We start from the raw sequence: 23,861 nt of genomic DNA, 5'->3' as shown, positions 1-23,861 counted from the left end.
TGTGTACTTCATTTTCTTGCTTTGGTTTTTTCCTTGGTAAAACAATTTCAACCCCTGTTTTGTGTTTGTCTGGTGATGTTTTTATTGTCCAGCATTATGCTTCATTAAGACACCTTCCGCAATGTTAAATGAGGCTGCACTTCGCCGGGCAGCATATTTTACATACAGATATCCTATTGTAATGGTAATTTTCTTTTTATTGCCCGATCGATAAGCTTGTTACGGGAGCAACGTATAGTCAGGGCATGTTGCAGCGACAATTAGCGCATGCCCGGCATGTTTTCGCCTGCGGGATGATGCTCGAAACGAGCTGATGGTGTTGAGTTTGTCGTATCGAAGTTGATTAAAATCGTCGTAAATCATAATAAAGCGGAAAATTCTCTAAAGATCAAGCCATGATCGCAAAAAGAATATGCCTTCAATATACATTGGCATATTTTGCTTCATTTTAAATTGGATTTAAAACCACTATCACGCGTGTTTCACATTCTATCACTGTTTGTTGCCATGTACAAAGCAACATTAATGAATGATTTCTTCTGCTAATCGATTCAACTTTTTACCCGTTAATGACCAATTATGTGTACCTTTTCAAGCCTTTTCGTTAGCAAATTGCGTGACAATGCGAAGCCAACTGGGGGCCCGTGTACCGGGCGCCACTAATGGCCACGCGAGGTTTCCACGTCGTGCCACCACTCCAAACACATGACGTTGTGGACCCAGCATACGTGAATCATAATATTGGACTTTTTTCAGCCGCATAGACTGAAGCCAACCTTGATGCTAGATCACACCCATCTTTTGGCATTGAGTGGAGCAGGGGGAAAAAAGGGAATTGCTCTCGGGACAAAGGTGCCCGGCCACACTTCTAGTTCTCGTGCTGGCCTTTGGCGGCACCTTCGAAGTTGCTCGATTTGGTTGGCGCTCATAAAACGCCAATCCGGGGAGAGTGTTTGGATTTTATTGATCTTCAACCTCGCACGAGCCGGATTACGCCTATCTGGACGAAGGCGCCACCCTCTTCGGGTCCTATTTTGAACCAGTATTGCACACAAACACCCATACGTCTCTCTTTGATGGGATCGACCTTCGATTCGGGTGTCGATGGTGTGACCTCATGCTCGGCATAAAATTTGGCACTGACTATCCCAGCGCAGCATAAAACATACCCCGTCCGCAAGCGATCGTGCGATCGTGCGGGATTGCGCGCGCCAACCCACAACCCACGAAACTAAACAACTTTATGTTGAGTGCGACCGAATATCGAAACTTCCCTTCGTAGCACCAATTTGTCAGGAACCGAACAAGGTCCGCAGCATAAAAAAGGGAAACACTCGCGAGATGTTCACACTGGCCCGCTTATTAACACTTGCCACAGAGCATTCACGGAGCGTACCATAGTGTTTAACGCTTCCTCTAAAGTCGAAGTCTGTTCTGCTCTAGCGTCCAGCGTGACTCATTCGTGGCTCCCGCGCTGGGCATGTTCGGCACCAATGGTGGAAAAGAAACGTGACTTCTACTCACCCAACACCGACGATGATTAGTGGGTCAATAGTTTAAGGACAATTAGAGCCGCTTTCCGTTCTCTTCTGGTCGTCGATCTTGTGCGTTTATGCAAACGCTGCGGGAACCACGCATATTTCGAACAAGTTCTTTTAAAAATATTCTAAATAAACGAGAGAATGTCTTGCTATAAATGCATAAACTTATATAAGCTCGGGTAATTTAATATACACCTTTTAGGTGAAAAACGTTCTCAAAGTTCATTGTTAGAAATCTTTCCCAAATTATCACAGAACAATTCTCTAACATTTCTTTTATAACCATCAATGGTATATAAAGACATTAAAATTTTTAAAATAATTATTAAAACAAAGAATGAAAAGAGAACTATTTTATTTCAAGTAGTTCGGCATAATGGCAAAACAAGTGAGGCAGAACGTCAACGGTTGTTTAAGAAGAACTATTTGTCAAGATTTGATATTTATTGTAAACGTTGTCGTGGCCACTTTAAGACGTTTAGAAAACTCTATTTCCAGGCCCAAATAAAAATTCGTTTCGAAATTCCAAAAAAATCGAAATATTTTGAAAGTAAATCATTTGTGAGCAATGAGATGATTTAGTTCGGACCGTAGCAAATGTTATAAGTTTAAAAAGCCTGAGTGATCAGCCAAAAATATTTATTCTGCCTCATTTTTGCAGCCAGAATACAAGGATTGTTGCATTTATTTTGACTATTAGTCGCATAACATATTGGAGAACTTTATCAGTGTATGTTTCTTACCTATTTTTAACACTTTTTATAGCTTAAACTGTGATCTTATAATCTCACAACGTTTCAGATTTGATTTGCTTAATTAACGTAGAGCCATGAAATTCATAAAAGAACAATATATTGAATAACCTAATGGTCGTTTTTCATTGAAGTACATAAATTATAAAATTGCACCATTAATCTAAAAACGAGCTAATTCATTTTACCCCAACGCTGCATATGGCATCTCTTTTCCTAGAACTAAACAAACAGCAAGAATTTTCTACGAAATGTTGAAACAAACCTTGTCATGTCTTTTCAAATTAAATACATTTATCATTCAAAGGCTTTTGCCATCATCGATTGTAGCACGCTGACACTTCTGATCTGATTCAATGCCCAGTCTAGAACCATAAACACTCACTCCTCATTCTCACACGCCTCGCGATATGTCCATCACAGCATAACAATCTCACACGCCACACACACGCGATCGCAATCGGGCCTAATTGCACCTCGCCTTAATTCCCTTTCCAGCGGACAAAATAAAAACGCAGCATAGTTTCGAGCGGGCATTGAATGGGGTGGGGGCTGCCTGGTCAAACGTAGCTTGCAAAAACAGGATCTTTTCTACAAGAAAACAATATACAAGAATGGATTTACAATGAAAAAAGAAAAGGGAAAACCAAATCTGACCATAACCGTTGAGCAGATCCGGACGAACTTTAGCCTCGCTCGCATCACACCTCACCGTGCGCTCGGGGATCGTTCGTTCGGGTGGGAAAAGCCTTGAACTTTCCTCACGCATCCGGCCCGCGACCACCAGGCATATCACACCGATGGTCCGTTTAAGGATTTGAGAGTGAAGGGTTGCCGCCAAACAACAGAGCCCTCCTTGCTCTAGGCACCATCGTTAACCATACACGACGCGAGCAATTTTGGCGCGCCGAAGAAAATGGCATGCAAGAAGTGACGTTCCGGTGGCGGTTCACTTCCGCAGTCCACCGAGCCAAACAATTAGAGTATCGATCAGGAGGATATATCCTACCTTCACGCCATTTGCACCGGCGACAGGCAAGATAATGATAGCTTTTAATATTTCTTAACGATCGACACGTCCGGAGCAGTACAGCGTGAGGAGGAAACAAGTGGCGCGACAACGCCTCGGACAGTCAGAACCTTTCAACACCGTCGCTCAAAAGATGACGACCGAAAGAGCAGACGCTTTTTAGGAGCCAAAGAAAAATAAGGCACTCCTTTACCGAACTGTTGTTTGGAGCCCCGTAAGGAGTTTCAGTTCCTCGTCGGTTTGAGGTCTTTTCCGGCAGCATAAAAGCCTTCTAGAATAGAGCAGCAAAAGTAGTTCCTGACGGTAAGGTAGAACACAACCTCAAATGGCACACTGGCACACAGCCATTCCGATGGCGCATTCCTGATGCTGCTGGTTCTCAGGGGCTTTACCTTTTTCCCACAAACTGCTACCTCATCCGAACACGATGGGGAGTGCCTTGTGCTGTTGGGTTGTCTGCACCGAGGCTCCAAATGAAGCCATCTAGGGTCAAATATTGTTTTTTTTTTCAGTACTGTTCGTGCGTGCCTGTTCGAAAAGGCGTTTGAATACCATATCTAATGCCAAACCGTCGTCCATCGATTAAGCTATCGAGACGGTGAGCGAGCGGGTCGTATGGTCGTTTGCTTCGGAACAGGCTTTTAATTGAATTTATTTGTTACTTTTGCGTGTCATGTCATTTAGGAGACCTGTTTTCTATTCTTTTTCTCACTCGTTGTTTGTTTCTTTCAACAACCGCTTTTTAAGGCTTTTCAAACTCGGAAACCTACTACAGCATCCCGTCGGTCCCGCCCCCCTTCGGTGGTTTTTGCCGAATCCCACAGCACCCCGTTAGACGCCTATGGTGTTGTTGTCCTTGTTAATGAGTAGTTTTACAACAACGTGCTGGCAATCCACGAAGCTCGGCACTGCCAAAGATGCGACGCTGGAATGTTGTAGCGTTCGTCCGCGGACTGTCGGTGTACGAAACGAACTAAAAAAAAACACCTGAACTGAGCCGCCGGAGGTTCGGTGTGAAGGTTTCGCCGACAAGCCCGTGCCTGTGACACGATTATAACGATGTTTGGGAGCCTTGCACGGTTCGGTGTGTGCCAATGATTCCATTTCTCATGCACCGCCTCCCAGGTGCCCCCCGGTGGCAAGGCTGGTTTTATTGTCGAAGGAATTTTGTAGCCATGTTTTCGCGTACGCAACGACATTAGATTGATTTACAGGCGCTGGGAAATATATTTCCCGTACGGTGCCAACCGGCGATCGGATAATGAGAAGGTGCTTAATCTGTCAATTATTGTCTTGTGCTTGCTTCACACAAGGACAATGGATTAAAATAATTTAAGTTAATTTTTCAATAAAAAGCTTCAAGAGTCGGTGTATGTTAATTGCACATCCCTCTTTTTAAGACTTTAGGATGCTCTAAAGCAAATCAAGAACATTTTAAGATAAGTCTCTTTTACATTTTTTTTCGAACAAAATATACTTGTTTATTGAGAGTGAATGTTGATTTTGTTGAACGGGAAGAGGATCTTTGAATTTTAACCAGAACTTCATTGGTTGTTAGAATACAATTAACATACCTTACACAACACAACGTCGAACGAGGAGCACAAAATGCTACAAATCCATGCGCATAACTCAACCTCGAGTGCATCCGGCTTCACGCTGATCGCCGTAAACATGTTGCAAGCGAAAGGAATAGTAAATCCGCATATTTTTGTCCCCCTCCACCGCCGATGTTTCCACACATTTGAAAATCAAATGCAATTCCATCCATGTTTCGCTTCCAGCACCCCCGGAGCAACGACTTGACAACGATGAGCTTGACTTACAAATCATATGATGATGGCAGGTGGAGGGGAGGGGTAAAAAATGCTCGAGAAAAATCAAGAAAACAGTACACTGCAATTATCACCTTTAAGAAGCATCCGACCAAGGACGGAACGCAAAGTAATCGCGTCGACTTATCTGACTGGTCGATCGGGGAGTATTTTTTCTTTATTAATTCCGCTGAAGCGCAGGGTTTTTTAATGTGGAGGAACTTAATGCACCTTCGTTGGGCACGGGGTGGCAGCAAAAAAGTAAAACGCCGCTGAAAATGCCACCATCATTCGCTGATCTGAGACTCATAATTACAAGCATCATATCACCGGCGAGAATGACAACGGTCGAATACACACCGGGATGGGGACTCGGAGTGAGTGAGATCGAATTTTTATACTAAAGTGCGTGTCTCTCCTTTCTCTCTCTCTTTTCCCTTGCAGCATCCAAGTGTTTGCTGCTCGATGGAGGCGCGGGGTCGGAGATGCGCGCGCGCGACGAACCAAAGCTGAAGGATATCGCCAACACGATCACGAACGTCAACCGCTGGAGCAGCCCCTGCATCACGGACAGTCTGTCGCTGACGGCCGGCGCAGATCATCTCGAGAAGCCGACGAGCCCGCGGGACGAAAACACCGTCCCGCCGCAGTACACCAACGGTGGAACCGGCGGTGGAGGAGGAGGTGGTGGCGGTAGTGGCGGCAACAACGGTGGAACCAGTGCGGCTAATGGTACGGGGGGTGGAAGTGTCGTTGGGACGCCGCTCCAGATGCGACCACACTCGCTCACCATCCCCTCGAGTGCGCCAGCCATCGTGTCGGCCATTGTGAAGAAAATTCCGACGTCCACCGGCGGTGCGGGGGGCGGCAAGATGGGTCAGCAGGGCCAGCAGCTACTGCATTCGGCCGCCTCTAGTCCGAAGCTGAAGCCTAGTCAAACGCACGAACGGGGCGACCCGGACGGCGACTGCGGCATGGACGAGGCGCCCGCCAGCTACCTCGGCAAGAACTCGGAACACAGGAGCGGGGGAGGGGGCGGTGCGGAGGCGGATCTTCTGCACGCGAAGAAGGGTTGGCTGCTGAAGCAGGACGTGCGGTCGGGCGACTGGAGCAAGCACTGGTTCACGCTGCGAGGGGCCGCCCTGTTCTACTACCGGGACCCGGTGGCGGAGGAGAAGGGCGTGCTGGACGGGGTACTGGACGTGAACAGCATCACCACCATCGCGGAGGTGCCAGTCAGCAAGGGCTACGGTTTTCAGTTGACGGTAAGTTTCGAAACAAGAGTCTTTAAGTTTTGGTTTACTACAAGCATTTACTTCACTTAGTGGTTCTCAAATTTATGGCTCCAACTAAAATTTGAACACTTTTAGTATAATTTGAATTCTGTTATCTTTTTTCAAACCTCTTTCCTTCATTTTAACCACTGTGTGGGAATTTTTCCTACAAGTTAAATGTAATTCAAGGTATAAAATATTGAAAATGAATACGAAAGACTAAAAACAGGGTAACAGAGTTGATAAAAGTTTTCAAAACTCCTATTAAAATATGTTGTTTTTGTAATTTAATTTAATTTTGAACCCTATATTGTTGGTATGAGTCCAAATTAATACAAAGATTTACTCAACTTAGTGGTTGTAACATTTATGGCTACAACTAGTTGATGAAATTTGAACAATTTTAGTATCATTTGAAATCTTTTTTCAACACTCTTTTCTTCATTTTTATCAATTGAGCCCCAATACCAGGATTTACAAAACTCAGTGGTTATAAAATGTATGGCTTCAATTAAAAAAATCTTGTTGCTAATATAACTTTAGTACATTTTGAAATTAGTTATCTGTTTTCAAACCTCTTTAATTCATTTCGAAAAAAATATCATGTTGTACTTACACGTTCTCTTGTTTTGTTTTGCAGACCTGGGATAACCACCGGATCATCCTCTCGACGATGACGATCAACATCCGAAACAACTGGATCAACGTGCTGAAAAATGCGGCCGGTCTCCCACCGGCGAAGCCGACGCTCAGCAACAACAACAGCCTGGAGTTAAGCAACCAGAACGATGACAACTTCAAGACGTTACACACGGACAAGGCACCGCCTCCGTCGACACCCCTACCGTCCCCGCTCGAGCTCGAGCTGATCGGGCCCGATGTCGATCAAAAGCCACCACAGAAACCTCCGTCCGCGAAGAAGGCCAAACTTCACGAGAAGAACAACAACAGCCTGCTCATCGAAGGCGTAGTACCGCTGGCGGCGACACCCGGCCCGGGTGAGGACGTCGTGGATAAGGCACTGCCGACGATGGTCAGTTGCATGCGAGGCGCACCGGTAGCAAACGCCCCGAAGGACGTGGTCGTGCATCTATCCGCACGCGGTCCCTCGAGCGCCATCGAGCCCTCCGGCGGGGACAGTAATAGTTCTAGTACCAATAGTGTTAACAGCAATAGCAGTAGTAACAGTAGCAGTAATAGTAGTACTAGTAGTCAGCCTCAACCAAAGTCGGCCGTGCAGTCGCCCGTGACGCCACTGACACCGAAATCGCTGCTGTTCTCGTCCGACGAGGAGTACCGGACGGCGTCGGAGGGTGGCCGGCGGGATAGTGTCGGCGACTGGGGATCACCGTTGTCCCCGTCGCCACCATCGACGATGCCGCTGGGCGCGGCTCTGCGTACCAAAGATAGGTTAAGGACGTCATCTTCATCATCATCACCACAGGCGGCGACGCACAGGATGCACAAGCGAAGCCGCTCGTCACCACCGAGCTCCCGGCGTAGCACGATCGACAGCTGTCTTCAGCTGGATGAGGACGCAACGCTGATCAACACGACCGTCCATGAGTCGGAGCACGAACACCTGCACCACCACACCGGCATTACGGCCGGCTTGGAGAAGGAACTGCAGCTACGGTTGCAGGCGGCCGAAAAGGAACTGTCGATGCTGCGCGAGGAAACGCACGAGCGGGAGGCGCGTATGTCGGAGCTGCTGACGACCCTGGAGCGCACCGAGCAGGAGTTGACTCGTAAGCGCGAGCTGGAGGAAAACCGCGAGAAACTGATGGCCCAACTGCAGGAGAGCCGAGCCGCCGGTCAGGAAATCATCGATCGGATCACGCTCGAGCTGAACAAGAGTCGCGAAACGACGAAGGATCTCGAGGAGCGGTTGGCGCGTGGCATCGAAGAGAATGAATCGCTGTACCGGAAGCTGCGGGAGTATGGCATCGCGAGCCCCTCGTCCAGCATGGGCTGCCTGATGGCGATCCAGAAGCGCAACGGAGCGATGAAGCGTATGGACTCGTTCAGCGATCTCACCTGCCTGTCGGAAATCGATCCGGCCCAGCTCGACAAGGACATGCTGGCGGACGAGTACCGGGAGTTGCGGGCCCGCTTCGAGAAGGCCGTCAGCGAGCTGAAGGCGATGAAGCGCGAGCTGAAGGATGCGCACGGGCTCTACGACGATCTGGAGATAGCGTACGCCACCCTGCAGAAGGAGCTCGATCGGCAGGTCGAACAGCACGGCGCCCAGTCGCGCATGATGGCCGACCGGATTCAGGACATGACGAACAAGTACACCGCGGCCGAGAAGCAGGTACGGTTGCTCAAGCAAAAAGCAATCCGGTCCGAGAAGCGCCGCTCGCTGTCGCTCAAGGGCAAGGAATCACTGTCGATCCAGAAAGAGCTGGAGGAGAAGGTGAGCGAGTTGGAAAGCAAGATCGATGCGCTTGAGAGTGGAGGGGCGATCGTGCCGGTGGTGGCGAAGGAAGCGGTCGAACTGGCCACGCCGGAAGTGGTGCAACCGAGCAGACGATCCTCTACATCCCGCTTGCGAAGGAAAAGCCTCGACAGTGCGTCGTTGTCCTCGCAGCCGATGCAAGTGTTGCTCCGGCTGAACAACCTCGAGAAGCGTGTGGACAGTGTCCATGCGGTGACGGAGCTAACCCCATCGAAGCGCGAACTGCTCGAATGCGAAACGGCCAGTACAAGCAGCTCCGGCACGACGATCGCCCCGACGGCGGGTTCCTGTGCATCGACGAAGCTCCCGGAGCATCTTATGGATCGACTGAAAAGCCTCGAAGGTGTCGTGGTGTCGGTCCGCGAACTCATCGACCAAAGTGCCCAGCAGTTCCAGAACCTGCGCTCGTCCCGATCGCGCCGCTCCGTGTCGCCGATTGCCGATAAGAAGGATTCGTTTAAGTTCATCGAGCGCTGCCTTTCGGAGGTGTCCAAGCTGCTGCGGGAAAGCTGCGACAACTGCATCATCCCGGACGGCTCATCCGGTGCCTCGGGCGTCCTTGTGCTGCCCGATTCGAACCCCATCAAGCTGGCGCTGAACCAGCTCGAAACGCAGCTCAAGAACAAGCTGGCCGATCTGCTCAAGCAGCGCCGTATGCTGCGGGAAACGAACGGGTTGACGCAGCGCAAGGACATGGAGCTGCTGGCCGAGCGGATCGCGTTCGAGAGCGTATGCTTTGGCCGGCTGCGGCACGCGTTGGAGCGGGCGGAGAACCTGCAGGAGTTCGAGGAGCGTCAAACCAAAGTCGAAGTCTGTGAAACGATCCAGCTGATGTCGATGCTGAAGGCGAAACTGTCCGGCAAGTGTGTCGTGCGGCCGAGCAACAGTGTCGATGTGCTCGCGAGCGTACTCGCCCGCAAGCTGATGCTCTCCGCCGGCCGGACGAGCACGATCCGGTCGCTCACCTTCCCACCGATCGGCACGGCCCTGCTGGACGATCTGCTCCGGCAGCAGCACGAGGTGCACCTGATCGCGAAGCGTTACAAAACGACCGTCATGGAGAACCTCGCGTACGGCCTGGCGGCCGAAACGCTCAGCTACATCTCGTCCTCGAACGAAACGGTCCAGGGTGCGGTGCAGGAAGCCTGGCGGCAGGCGCAGGAAGCGGTCAACGCGGAGCTCGTACAATCGGAGATTGCGCACATCATGATGCGGAACGCGCAGCGGTACGAGAACTCCCTCGCGCCCGCCTTCGGGTACGCTCTGTCCACGCAGGAGCGCATCACGTTCGAGACGTTTGCGGACGCCGTGCACGAAGCGCTCCGGCGGGAAATGGATGCGGCGGTCGGTCAGCTAACCGAGTGCTACGAGGAGACGCTCGAAAAGATGAAACGGGGCCAATGGCGGCTGCACCTCGAGCAGGAACGCAAGCCGAGCGAAGGGCGCCAGCTGTTGGCGGAGTTTGCCGACATCGTGGCGCACAAGGCACTGATCGATGCGCGCGTCCAGGTACTCAAGGGTGACTACGTGCCCGCGAAGCAGAAGCTGCTCCAGCCCAAAGGGGAGCCGTCGGAGCGGGTGTTTAGCGTGGCCGCACTGAAGCAGTACGAGAACCTTTACACCGACCTCACCGCCGACCTGGAGGTAGCGAACGCCGACGACATCCTGGCGGAGGCAGATTTCAACTTCATGTACAAGTACTTCTCCAGCGAGCACTCGCTCAACAAGGCCGAAGTGAAGGAAGTGTCGGCGATACTGAACGAGCTGGAACGCTCGGTGGTGGCCCTCCAGGCCACGCTTCGACCCGAGAACTGCGCTGGTGCCGTTGCGAGTGCGATCGATGTCGACAGCCTCCGCAGCATTCACACGCGCTGCGTCGAGATACAGCAGCGAATCGATTCGCTCATTACCGCCGCCAAGCAGCTGCAGTCCCGAAGCGAACAGTGCGCCAAGCTGCAGGACAAACTGCGCCAGGTCACGCAGGAACACGAGCGTGAGCTGGCCTCAGTAAGGCAGCAGCACGAGCAGAAGCTGCTCACGCTGCAGCGCGCGATCGACGAACAGCAGCAGCGCATCCAAGCGATCGATGCCGAGCGAGCTGAACTGCTCGAGCGGCTCAACAACGAGCGCAACCTGCTAAAGCAAAAGGAGAAGGAACTGCACGACCTATCCGTCCGGTTGACGCGCGTCGAGGCGGCGAGCAACGAGAAGGACAAGGAGATCGAGGATCTGCTCGACAGCTACGATCAGGAGCGCCGGAAGGCACGCTCGCTCAAGGAGCGCTGCGACGAGCTGGCGGACAGCTGCCGCAAGACGGCCGACGAGTACGCCGAGCTGGAGAAGGAGCGCGACTACCTGTTCGATCAGGTGCGCCGCGAGCAGGAGCACGTGAAGAAGCTCGAGAAGCACCTGGAGATGCTGGAGACGGAGCACGCGCAGCAGGTGGACAACCTGCACGCCGCCTACCGGGAGCAGCAGATGGCCAACGAGCTGGACTCGCAGAAGGACAAGGACGACGAGGATAGCTTGCGATCGCGCTATCAGGCGGAGATCGAGCAGTTGCGGGTAAGTACTGTTGCGAAAGTTAAAACATCCCTCATATCAACACGTTTGATAACGGTTTGTTTATCCTCTTCTGCCAGGCCCTCTGTGAAAAAGGCTTGGCCGCGATGGAAGCCTCGCACAAGCGAATCATACACGATCTGGAGGAAAAGCACCAGCAAGAGATCGCCAAACTCATTCTGGAAAAGGAACAGGCGCTGGCCGAAGAAACACAGGTAAGCGGACGGAAGCGAGTGGAGCTCGAATCAATTTTATCTCTGCTGGGAGTATAGAGTTGTTGAGGAACTTGCAACGCTACAAATATACCTCTAACGGTTTTGACGGTCCGTGCGATGTTACCCTGATCATGGCATATTTATCCTCCCATTTAAACCCTTTTTTCTTAATACTCTTCGGACAGTTTTAACAGAAATTGACCTTGAAATAGTGTCCGATATCTCTTTAGCTAATTTTGGAGGTTCTTACTGTACCTTTCGGACTCATTCATCATTTGTCGTAGTATTATTTTTCTGCCAGTTCGTGGACTATTCTTCACTTCTCCTTCATATCACCATCTGTCGATGACATGCTGGACTGTAGAATGTGTTCGCCCAACTATGTCACCGATTTTTCCCATTGAATATCCTTTGCAATACACTGAAAAAACTCTTTTCCTCAATTCAACGCTAGTTTCCTTTCTGGACTCCTCCATTTCGTAACAAAACTGAAAACACCAACGAAGTTACGAAGTGAAACAAATTTAAAATCTGTCCTGAGTCCTGTATGTCATAATTACCTAAGCCTACTTGACCAATTTCAAGAAATTCTCAGTGGAACTAACCGGTGTGCCATGACTTTTGTGAGTTTTCAATATAATGTTTTATCAGGTAATGGCTTAAAACTAAACCAATTTGGACTATAAAAATCACGTTGGAGGCTTATTGGGAGCGTTACAAGTTTTTCTATTATATGCTTGTAGAATTCTACGGCTACGATGAGAATTGACCAAGATAATTAAACGAGCAAATCGACACTGTACCTTTACTCTTGGGAGCTACTGTATTTAACATTCTAGTTAAGACTTTGACTATGACTTTCATTTCGTAAAGTGCCAATAATCAGAATCACTAACTCATCTGCTTGTTTCTCCTCCTAGGCAACACTGGCAGCACTCGACGCCATGAAGAAAGCCCACCAGAATGAGGTACAGCGGGAAGTGACGCGCTTCAAGCAGGAGTTCCTCAAACAGTTCCAGAAGGGCGGCCAACCGCCACAAACCTATCGCGAGAAAGAGTAAGCATCGTAGATGGTCCGCTTTTCCGACTTCCATACATTTTAACACCGGGTTTTGTGTATTATTATTTTTCCAACAGACAAGAGCTGGAGGACGTGCGGCTAGAAATACTGTCCCTCTCGGAGAAGTACTCGATGAAGTGCGTCGAGACGGCTTCGCTCGAGGAAAAGCTTCGCATTGCGACGCAACAGTTGAAATGCTCCCAGCAGCACATTCAACAGCTCGACGTCAGGTAAGGTGGCCGCTTCCCTTCCATTATAATAAGAGAATTATCCTAATACCACCTTTTGTGCTTTTGGTGTTTTCCGCCTTGCAGAAATAAGCAACTTCGAGCGCACTTCATCTCGAGCCCGACGGAGGAAACGGCCTCCGCACCGCCGACCACCAGTGTCGTAACGCCAAAGGATACCAATCTGTTCGCCAGTGGCAGCACGGTAAGCTGCTACCTCTGATCCGGCCACCGGAAGTCCCTGTACAAATCCTTCCCCAACCCGATCCGATCCTCCCACCTGATGTGTGTTTGTTTGTTTGTTTTGTGTGCTTTGTGCCTTTATTTCTACGTTCATTTTCCACTCGAACCGCGCAAAAGAAAAGATTGCATGAACCAAATCGCAATGTTGTGATCTTCTGCTCATATCCTTCTTGCACGATCGTGGCACAATGCTCTCTTGTAATGTCCCACTCCCACCGCCTTCATTTTGTTTTTCCTGTTCCGTGCGTTGATGTGTGAATTCTTTCGTTGATGTTTTATTTCTCTTCTAACGGCTAACCACTAACCCGACCGGCAACAAAACTTCCAAAACTACACAAAACTCGAAACAACCGCACATACACACACACACGTACACAAACAAACCGGGCAGCAGGAAAACGATCATCATCCGAGCATTGGCAGCAGCTCCACGGTACGATCTGCCTCGAATCGGGTCCCTTCCCGCGGAAGTAACGAGCGTACGGTGCCCAGTGGCGAACTACTGCACTCTCCCACCTCACTGCCTCCGACGGCCGTCGGGGACAGCTTACTGGGGACGGCAGCTCCCACCACCATCACCACCACCACCACCGCAACCGCCGAGAACACCCTCGAGATGCTCGATCTCCGCGACTGTCAGCATCTGCTGCTGAACAATAAGAAAGAATCGCATCCCCGGTTGAAGTTTACCGAAGGTAGCCACTTTACACACTTCTACTGCTTCTACCCCCCAAAACACTCTTCTACTCTTTTCGGGACACTCGGGGGGGCGGGTCACAGGGTTGTATGAGTATGGGGTTGTTGTCAAGGATTTATACACCGTACTGTAACTAGAGATCGATTGGTCTGGTTGTACATAGCATCTCTTTTGTGTGGATTGTTTTCCTTCGTCTTTATTTCTTTTAGTAACCTTTTTTTATTTAATGGTATTTTGTGGTAGAGTTGTTATACACCTCAATTTATTGACCTTTCACAAATATTTTTTTCCTAAATTAAAAATACAAGCATCAACATAAGAAACATGATTGTTTAATGAAAGCAATAAATAACTCAACAATAAGCTTTTTGAATAAAAAACTAAGCTTTTTCCAACTTATTAAAATATTTTTCTAAAATTAGAAATACAAGCTTCAACATAAGAAACATTATTGTTTAATGAAAGCAATAAATAACTCAACAATTGGCCCACTTTTTGAAGAAAAAAATCTGTCTGTAGCTTTGCAGTTTATCAGAAACTGAATAAATAATTTATAACCAATTAGTAGTGACGAGTACACGAGTTTAGCTAAGTTCTTTAACCAATAGTCCATTCTCTCAAGCGTTTTTTAAAGTTACTACCAACATTTTACGCTTTCTCTAGTTTTTTGTTTCTTAATTTTCAATTTAACAAAAGTTTGGTGCGTACAGTACGAACGTGCGATCGTTTTTTTGTTTTCAAATAACAAAAAACAAATATATAAAAGAATATGTATATGGGTAGCTAAACTGTAAAAACAATAACGATAAAATTGTTGTGGCGTCGATTAATAATAATAACATGAAAGTTTATCACAATATTATATTTTCACTGCTCTATGTCTAACAGAGTGTGCCAGCGTGTCTCTTGCATAAGTTAGTTAATGTGTACCGAAACGTATTATTAGATTTTTATTTGTTGCGTTCTTGGTTCTTTTTCGTAGTGTCTGTCTTTGACTAGTGCTAAACGTAGTTTGGTCATATTGTAATGGTCCCTTTACTCACATGTACCTTCCGATCGTCTCTCTTCCCCCAGGAGCCAAACTAGGTGTAGCACCGATCTTCTCTACCTCCAGCTCGGGCGGCTCGGCCAGCCCCGCGACGACGGTCATCGACTCTGTCAACCTGGCGAGCAGCACCAACAATAACCGCGCCAAAGTCCTCAGCTCCAAGCAGCTCAACATGAACCTTATCAGTGGGTCCGGTACCGGCGTCGGCGTCGTTGCCGGCACCACCGGGTCGTTTGCCCCTCCGTCGCCTCCGACGCCGCATCCGGTGGCCCTCACCCTGCCCCTCATCACAAGCGCCACGCTGAAGAACAGTAACCTGCACCGGCATAACCACCACAACAACAACAACGCCAATCCGGCCGGAAGCACTAGCGCCGGGATCGGCAACAACAACAACAACAACCACCACCACCTCCTTCATCAACACCATCATCACCACATTCACAACAACAACAATAACAACAACAATATCAGTAGTTTACATAACAATAATAATAATAATAATAATGATAACGATAACATGCACGAGCTTAAGCCATCGACTAAACTTTGTTCGCCCCCTCCCTTAGATGAGAGGGACGTTGAACAGCAAATTCATCGGTTCGAGTTGGAAATCTAACGCAAATCACGCAAACAGAGTCACGTAAAATCACTGAAAGAGGAGAAATTGTTCAAGCCAAAATTGCTTAAATCCAACATCCGAGTTTTTTTTTCTTCCTGGCCTCAAACACACGCAGCGCATCTTTTGGGACAAGTTGTTTTATAGAAATTTTTCAAAACCGCATACCAAGCGCGTTTACTAACATACACCCGTTGAAACAATTTGAACAGCAAAGATAAACTAAACCTATGCTATAGAGAACAACGCGAAACAACGCATTAATCATTATTATTATTAGAGAGCACGCGTATGATACTTTAACGAGCGACAAACCGTTTTAAGCCACGCTTACTATGTTTATTTGTTTTTTTTTTCGTTATCCTTTGCAAGCTCTTCATTTTCAGAGCTTTGGGACGTTTGAAGATCTTTTTTTTTTGGTTGGCGATCGTTTTTATTGTGTTTGTTGTTGATGTTGCTGTTGTTATTGCGGGAAATGTTGTTGTTGTTGCTGTTGTTGTTACAGAAGAAGGGTCGAAGATTTGGGGTCAACAGTGTTAACCGGCTCCACAGCGACTGACTGCTCGAATTAATTGTTTTCAACTCTGCTAACTTCATTTATTTATTCTTCTCTTGTAAGCATACCATTTTGTACCATTTGTCTTTAAAGTCGGCCAGCCAGAACGTGCGGATGAGAGAGGGGGAGAAGGGAGGGATAAAGAGGAGGAAGTCGTTAATTTTCGCCATTTTAAACACCGACACCAATTTAGTCTTCGCCATCAATTTTGTTTCTTTTGTTTTTTTTTTTGTTTTTTTTTGTCGAAAATGTGTGAAACCCTTTGCCTTTTTTGGACTATTTTAAAAGATTAAGCTAAATTTATACACAAGTTCACCAGTTAACTTTGCACATATAGAGGTTTGTTGTTTTATAAAGCTAGGATCTTTGTGTTCAATTTACTCTTGAATGTTCGATAACATTATCTTGAAACTACAAAAAAAAATGTTTCCTTAACATATTTAAAAAACGAAGGAAAAAGTCCTGCATATAACAGTCAAATGAACAAATGTCGAACGGACACTCGAATTAGTCCTTTAGGTCCTATGAAATGCCTTCGCGTGCATCAACTAAAAATTGTACTAACACGGACCGTTAACTGATAGATTAATGTTTACGTTGCCTTTAGGGTTTTGTTCAGCGTTGCTTCCTTACAATGAAATTATGAAACGTATCGAGAAATTTCGGGCAAAAAAAACTACCAATTAAAAATTATCAAAATATACCATAACTTTGAACAAAAATGAGAAAAATAAGTTAATATTGAAACTAAGGGATGAATTGTATGGAAGACGTTTATAACCAATAAGCACCCACATTCTTTTGCACAGTCGACAAACAATCACCAAAATGGAAGAAAAACCACCAAACATTGGGGTTTCTTTTTGTAGCGTTAAGCAAGAGCAATCTTACGATGAGAAATAAAACAATCACACATAAACACACTAACTGAATGCAATATTGTTAGTGTGTTCCAGTTGAAACGATGTGTTCGAAAACATAACTAGATAAAGTTAAATTAAATGTAGCGAAAGCGAAAGGAGAAAGGTATATAACCATTTGTGCGGAAGAAGCACACTGATCTAAACACCGACTGTTAACAATTCCGTTCCGCGTGTAGAGATAAAAAAAACAAAAGAATATTACAATGGTGCCTTTTTGCGTTGCTCTTGAATGTAGGGTTACTTTTCGGACGAACGATGTTCTTTAAAATAAATATATATATTTTAGCTGCATATGTTTATGTTTATGTTAAAGTATATGCTATGTAATATATGAATCCCCTGACAGCACCCCTTTGTAGAAGTAGTAAAACGGAACACGCTAACTCACTCTACCGTACTCGTTCAAACAAACCAACAGTGAAATACGGCGAACAAATAGTGAAGCGTAGTCGATCGTGAGAATTTGTTTTTTTTTATGTTTAAGATATTAACCGAACGAACAATTTGAAATGTCACGTGTAAATGTATTTTTTGTATGTTTTTTCTCCCCAAACATCCCAATGTCCGTCTTCCTTCTAAGTGAAACAACCACACCTCACCGAATGTTAGTAGAAATATATCTATAGTCGAATGAACTTGTTAAAATGATTAAAATATTGTCTTTTAATTCCGCTATGAAAGAAACCCGAAATGAAACAAATATCACATGCATAAAACTTCAACTTTTTAAACAGAAATCAAGACACATACATAACATTGTTTTGTTACTTTCATTATACGATTTATTATACAAGTGAATCTACCGAAGTGAAGGTTTCCGCACAGTGTTTTAATATGCTTACAAAAATAGCCTTACATCTCACCGTTACCCCTACCATCTGTACGCACCGCACCTCACGTGTCTTTTTTTTCTATCGCAAAAAAAAGGCTGGCCAGAGCCCAATCGCTTTAGCAACACACTTTCCCAATAATCTCCCCCATCGTTGACTTAAGCCAATCCGTTGCACAAATCCTGAAACTAGCTACAGATGCTGTGTACCCCTTTATCCTTCGTTGTCCTACCTAATACCGAGCCGGAAAAAAACAATCTCTTCCACACAACCGGAAAGTCGTCGATGCATTGCGTTGCGCTAGAAAACGGTGGTGTTTTAAAATACAAACAAATAATAGAAACGACCACTATTATCCTAACGAAAACATAGTTAATGGCCAAAGGTGCTGGCGAACCTTAGTTGCTAGTTTTGTTACACGCAGAATTATTTTTACAGACCGCTGCAATGCCTTACTGGTAAATTAAATAAATCAACCTAAATTACGTACCAATCTAATACAAGCGTCCGTACGAAACAGTCGCTGAAAGCAAATCAACGGTGTGTATGGTGTGTGGCCTAAAATAACATATACTATGTGTTGTAGGGGTGTCGGATTGTTAAGTTGGGTGCGTTTGTTGGGGCATATTGGTCTATGTTACTACGTTATGTGTTAAAATCTCAATGTTTCGCCCATGCCTACATGCGGGCGTCGAATCGACTTTCAAGAGGGGTCTCGCTAAAACGCAATTTTATTGCCTACAGTAGCAGTCTTCCGATTGCGCGACGAAAATTGTCATAACCCATTGCCTCGTACAGCTCGACAATAAAGAGTGCAATTATATCAGGTACCAAAAATTTGCATCAAAATAACGAGGAAAACATTGTATTGACGCTTCTCGTCTAAAAACACAACCAAATCAATGGGATACAAACATCAATCAAAAAGTTGTTCACAAACAGAATATACAATAATATTTTAAAAAGCAATACAGCACCGTACAGTTAAACATTCAGACTAAATGTTGCTTTTACTATATCTTTCATAAAAGAAAGTAAACTAAAACTCTTTTAAAAACAACAAAGTGAAACGTGTTCAATTCCATCAATCCAGCAGTCTGTACTCCGCCATTAGGAACAATCCACTCGATTGTTCTGCTGATGCTCATACAAAAGTACTTTTGTACTTGGGCTGAAGCATTGGAACCACCCATTGGCATGTGCAATGAGGTGTGAATAAAAACCTCCCCCAGCATGCCAACCAGTGCAACTAGAATATGTGGGATGGAGTCTGTATAAAAAAGGGTGGCCATCAGCGTCTGATCTGTTTCCATAAGCGAGAGTGAGTCGATTGATGTCAGAGGAAAATTGCAATAAAAACCCTAGTTCCCCTTATTCTCTTGCCGACTAATGTTTCTACTATTTTTCCAGGTTTTTCCCCTCTTGAAACCTCCTCCCGTTATGTACCCCTAACGAGTTTTACCAAGCGAGTTAGGCTATTGTTTTTTTATAGTGTAACCAACTTTTGTGTTCTTATCCTAAACGGTACGGAGGAAGAGTCTAGCTTCCTAGCGATCCTCTCTTTCGAGGCTCTCCCTTGGAGGATATCTTATCACATAGTGGAATCTTCCCCTCTCCGTGGGGAATTTCTGCTTCCCCCAAGTCCCTTCATCGTTGCCGGTTCCGCTGTTGCCCCTCAGTTCGGATAGTCGTCGTCATCCTGCAGACCAGCTGCGGGACGGCCACCGATACCAGCACAGCAGAACCGGTTCCTATTTGCGTTCAGGTTGACGCTCTGCATCAGATCGATCGTGTCCTGGCTCTGGGCGCGCAGTTCTCGCTCGGTGGTCCGCTCGAACTTTTGCCACTGCTGCACGGCGAGCGCGAACGCGGTCGCTACATTCTCGGAAGTTTTGGCCGACGTTTCGATGTACGCAGCAACGTGGTGCTCCTGGCACCATTCAGCCACCTCCTCGGCCGGCACTTCACGCTGCGCTGCCGGCAGGTCGTTCTTGGTGCCGACTACGACGAACGGAAAGCGATCCGGGTTGACGTCGTAGTATCGGAGGAATTCGTCGCGCCAGCTAGCAAGCGCTTTGAAGCTTTGCCGATCGTTGACGGCGTACGTGAGGAGACAAATGTCGGTGCCGCGATAGAAAGGTGTTCGCAGCGCACGAAACCGCTCCTGACCGGCCGTATCCCAGATCTGAAAGGTAGTAAAACGGCAATAGTTAAAATGACATCAACATTTCATCCTTCCCGTTCTTCATGCCGGATGCACGAACACATCCAACTTTGTAAGTAATCATAATAGGCCATGACGATGGCGGTTCTTTGCAACATAACTTACAACATTCTCCTCCATACCACACCCTCGTAACCTGTTTCTATTTGCTCTGACGCTTCTAATGGGTATTTCAAACGTCCGATATTTGCCAAAAAGAAATCCAAAATCCGCGCACGCCTCGTCAAACATCCGTTGAATCACATGGTTTTTCTTGTTTTGTTACCCCCGTGGAAGAAAAACGTTACTGTATCCACGCCGTAACCTCGCGTCGTCGTCGCATGGCATGCTAATCAATACACAGCAACGTTGCGATTGGTGTAAAACTTGCACGAATAGTTTACATCATCGTCGTCTTCGTATCCGACAATTTCGTGCAGTAGGCTGAGCTTTGACCTGCCTGCGACCGGAAACAGTTTATCTGAATTTAAATCTTATGTTTTGTTAAACTTTTTTCGAACCCTTGGATTGGTTGTTATAAAACTTTGCTTACTCGACTCTTTTTTAAGCGTTATTCTCCTTTATTTCTAAGGCAACATCGATTCAACGGCGAGCTCTTAGCGAACCATGAATATATTATTGAAGCAATCAAACAACAGTTTAAAAACCAAGGAGTACACTGCATTTAATGACTCTTACACACGCACACTTACCAGCGAGACGACCGCGTGAAATGCTTCTTTCCTATAAAACCAAGCATATGCTCTGTGCTTGTCATTTCCCTCACGTATTGCTTAGGAACGAAAACAAAAACTCTAGCTTCCTGGCCTACAGCAGAGATGATCAATAAAATGTTATTGCTAGTCGCGTCTCTTCCTGAGCGTAAAAAACGCACTATAAAAATATTATTCATCCAAATAATGCCTAATCCATTTCGGTTTAGTACTGCAAAAACACAGTCAATCTTTTTTAAATTATTCAGCCGAGATCGTCGTACAATATTTGCTTGTTCCGAGCGCACCAAACACTTGTTGTGGCAAATGCTACGGCTCCAAGCAGGAAATATTTGTTCAGCTACTAGCGAGCACTGATGGTAGGGTGTAGATAAGATATCAAGGAACAAAATAAGCATTTAGCGGGTTGTGAAATGTACGAATCGAAAAAAGCCATACATACATTGCAAACAGGCAGCTTGGTCTGCCGTTGAACGATTTGCAATAAATTTTACATGACGTTAGTCCGCAATAAACATCTGTTAATAGCTCTATTTAAAGCGTCAAACTACGGAACACATGGACGCACAGCTGTGTCTTTCCCTAGGGAACCCACCCACTACCCAACCACCCAACCGAGGGCAATAGTAACAATGCCCTGCCGTCTCCACCATCTTCCATCGATCCCCAGAACAGCACCTATGTAGACGGGACGTTTCTAACTCCCGTGCCGTTTGTGTACTGAATGTAATTCTCCATCGAGCATCCACCAGCAGTGTGTGTGTATGTTTGAGTACGTCCGTTGTTGTGGGCACACATCATCGATGTTATGGTCATTGCTCACACCCGAAGTGACTTCCCGGGTTCGCGTCGCGTTTATTCAATTATCTTCCTTTCCGTGCGCCTCTATCATCCTCGGCCCCGTTCGAAAACTGACTGTGCCCCGGAAGGTACCTCCCGCGGGGGTTTGTTGGTGCGCCATCACACCTCCCGATCCCCCTCACCTGCAGCGTGTAGCGTTTCTGGTCCACCTGGAGGTCTTTGTTGAGAAACTCGACTCCGATCGTGTGAAAGCTGTTTGCATCGAAATAGTTTGAGACGAAACGATTCATGAGGCAGCTTTTCCCGACATTGCCGTCACCTGTGTGGAGACACCGAGTGTGGAAAAGAGAACGAATTTTAGTTAGGAGAACGACAAACAGCAATGCACTCTCCATGATGCAATTAGTGGCGGCGACACGCAGTCGGCCACATTCCGTTCTGGATACGTACCGAGAATGACCACTTTTAGCAGTATGTTTTTACTCGGCGGTCTCATGTTCGTCATCTTGGCCGTGGTGGTGTTAGGAAGGTCCGGTAGCTTTCTTTATGTTTTCTTTGTCTCCGGCAACCAACTCCGAACCAGAGGAAGGCGTATGAATTGTTTATGCTCCGATCCAGTAGGCCGTGACACGCGCGTAGTGATGATGGATAGCCCTAAAAGAGGTGCACTTTTGGCTTGCCGGAGAAAATATTTGATCTACAAATTATTCACCCCAAGAAGCAGTGGACCGGGGGAGGGCGAGAAATTTACGGCACCATACGATTTCCACTTTGACGGCCACCGGAAACGATGCTCACCGAGCATAAACACCACCGACTGACTCACGCATAAAACACTACCAAGAGGTGCAACCGTCGATGACCCCGGCGTCGCGAACACAGCGCTGTTGTGTTTCGTTAACTATGCGCATATACAACTTCGAGGACGGAATCGCAGCCTCCAATTAAATTTTCAATCTTCACCATTCAGCGCTTTTGCACAAACACTGCACAACGAACCACATTGGAGGAGGCGAGTATTTTTGCCCTCGTAACTACCTTCGAGAACAGCCGGGAAATCTGCAACTTTGTTGGTTGAACTTTTGTTATGAATACCGAGGTTCACTTAACACAGTAACATTAAGCATACACGTTCAGGATAAGTCCCACTACTTCAAGAACAATCTTCAATCCCACTCAGCAAGCAATGATGACGATCGCGAATATTGCGAAATATATACAACCATCGTTTTTCGGAGCGGTTTGTGGTACCGATTGTTACTGCAAGCATCCGCTGGAAATGGCATTGAAGTGCGATATTTGCATTCCATACAGTATACCACCGTCGATTAGGGGTTTCCTTTTTTGTTTTCTTTTCGCATCCAAGAACCACTTTGCATCGCGAGGAAACAGCTGGTGTTGAATGGGCGTCAGTCGATAGAAACGCGTAAAACATTCATATTCTTCCACCGACAATCGATTTTTAAATTATAGACAACAATTAAACGTAAACCGTAACACCAAACGAGAGGAAAACATTCAACACATTTGAGGAAAACTATCGAAATATACGACCGAACCTTTTACACTACGTGACAAGACTGTTTATGATGTGATTGGACTGTCCATTGTGGTCCAAAACCAAAGTAGACCTGGGTTCGGTAGGTGAAATCATACACAGTATTGTGACAGTAATATAATACAAGGAAAACCTCTGAGGAAAACATTTTATGTTGCGAAAATAAATTGTTAACAATTTCAAATTTGTATAATGCAGTGAAATATCGATTAATATGGATTAATAGATAATGTTTTTGAATTTTTACCACAGTAATTGAAACACAATGCCAGGACCAGTGATTGTCACATGGATTTGTCAAAATGCAAGAAATGAAAACACCTGATCCTGCCACTTAGGTGTGACCATTGGTTTGATAGCAGTACTATGATAGCAGTCATTTGTTGTGGACGTACTTAGTCGGAGCTCCACTGCAAGTCCCAGTCAATTTCTGGGCACCAAAGTGGTGTATCCCTAAAGTGTGCGTGGCTTGAACCTTTCTAGCCGTTACTGGGTGTGGTGCTGTGTGTAAAGGTAAACGGCACCGATAATTGTGCTAAGCCTTGCACAACGTACACCGAGAGCTCTGTCCGAGATGTGCTGATTTTTTCACGTTCGTTACAAACACGTCACATCGCTGGGGCAGTGCGTGTATTGGAAAAGGGGTCCCCAATATCCTCAAGTGTAACTGTGCTCACTGATTACAACATTAGTTTCACATCAGTATGGTGAACAAC

The 23,861-nt window shown here is 46.5% G+C and overlaps 2 protein-coding genes across 2 annotated transcripts in view; one reads left to right on the top strand and one right to left on the bottom strand.

Moving 5' to 3' along the window:
* LOC131293378 (centrosome-associated protein CEP250) overlaps positions 1–15,540 on the top strand; it is a 141,293-nt gene extending 125,753 nt beyond the window's left edge. Inside the window, exons 8-15 of the mRNA XM_058321457.1 lie at positions 5,582–6,402; positions 7,052–11,434; positions 11,512–11,646; positions 12,567–12,703; positions 12,784–12,936; positions 13,021–13,138; positions 13,571–13,871; positions 14,948–15,540. Of these exons, the coding sequence (XP_058177440.1) occupies positions 5,582–6,402; positions 7,052–11,434; positions 11,512–11,646; positions 12,567–12,703; positions 12,784–12,936; positions 13,021–13,138; positions 13,571–13,871; positions 14,948–15,540 (6,641 nt within the window). The remainder of the gene's footprint in view (positions 1–5,581; positions 6,403–7,051; positions 11,435–11,511; positions 11,647–12,566; positions 12,704–12,783; positions 12,937–13,020; positions 13,139–13,570; positions 13,872–14,947) is intronic.
* Positions 15,541–19,322: 3,782 nt separating this feature from the next.
* Positions 19,323–22,650, bottom strand: LOC131286782 (ras-related protein Rab-9B). The gene is made up of 3 exons (XM_058315784.1): positions 22,038–22,650; positions 21,770–21,906; positions 19,323–20,034 (listed from the first exon to the last, which is right to left on the bottom strand). The coding sequence occupies exons 1-3, from the start codon at positions 22,090–22,092 to the stop codon at positions 19,525–19,527; spliced, it is 702 nt and encodes a 233-aa protein (XP_058171767.1). The 5' UTR covers positions 22,093–22,650; the 3' UTR covers positions 19,323–19,524.
* Positions 22,651–23,861: the final 1,211 nt, after the last annotated feature.

Source organism: Anopheles ziemanni, chromosome 2, assembly GCF_943734765.1.
Source record: "Anopheles ziemanni chromosome 2, idAnoZiCoDA_A2_x.2, whole genome shotgun sequence".
Classification (NCBI taxonomy): Eukaryota; Metazoa; Arthropoda; class Insecta; order Diptera; family Culicidae; genus Anopheles; species Anopheles ziemanni.
This window is presented reverse-complemented; position numbering and strand designations above follow the sequence as displayed.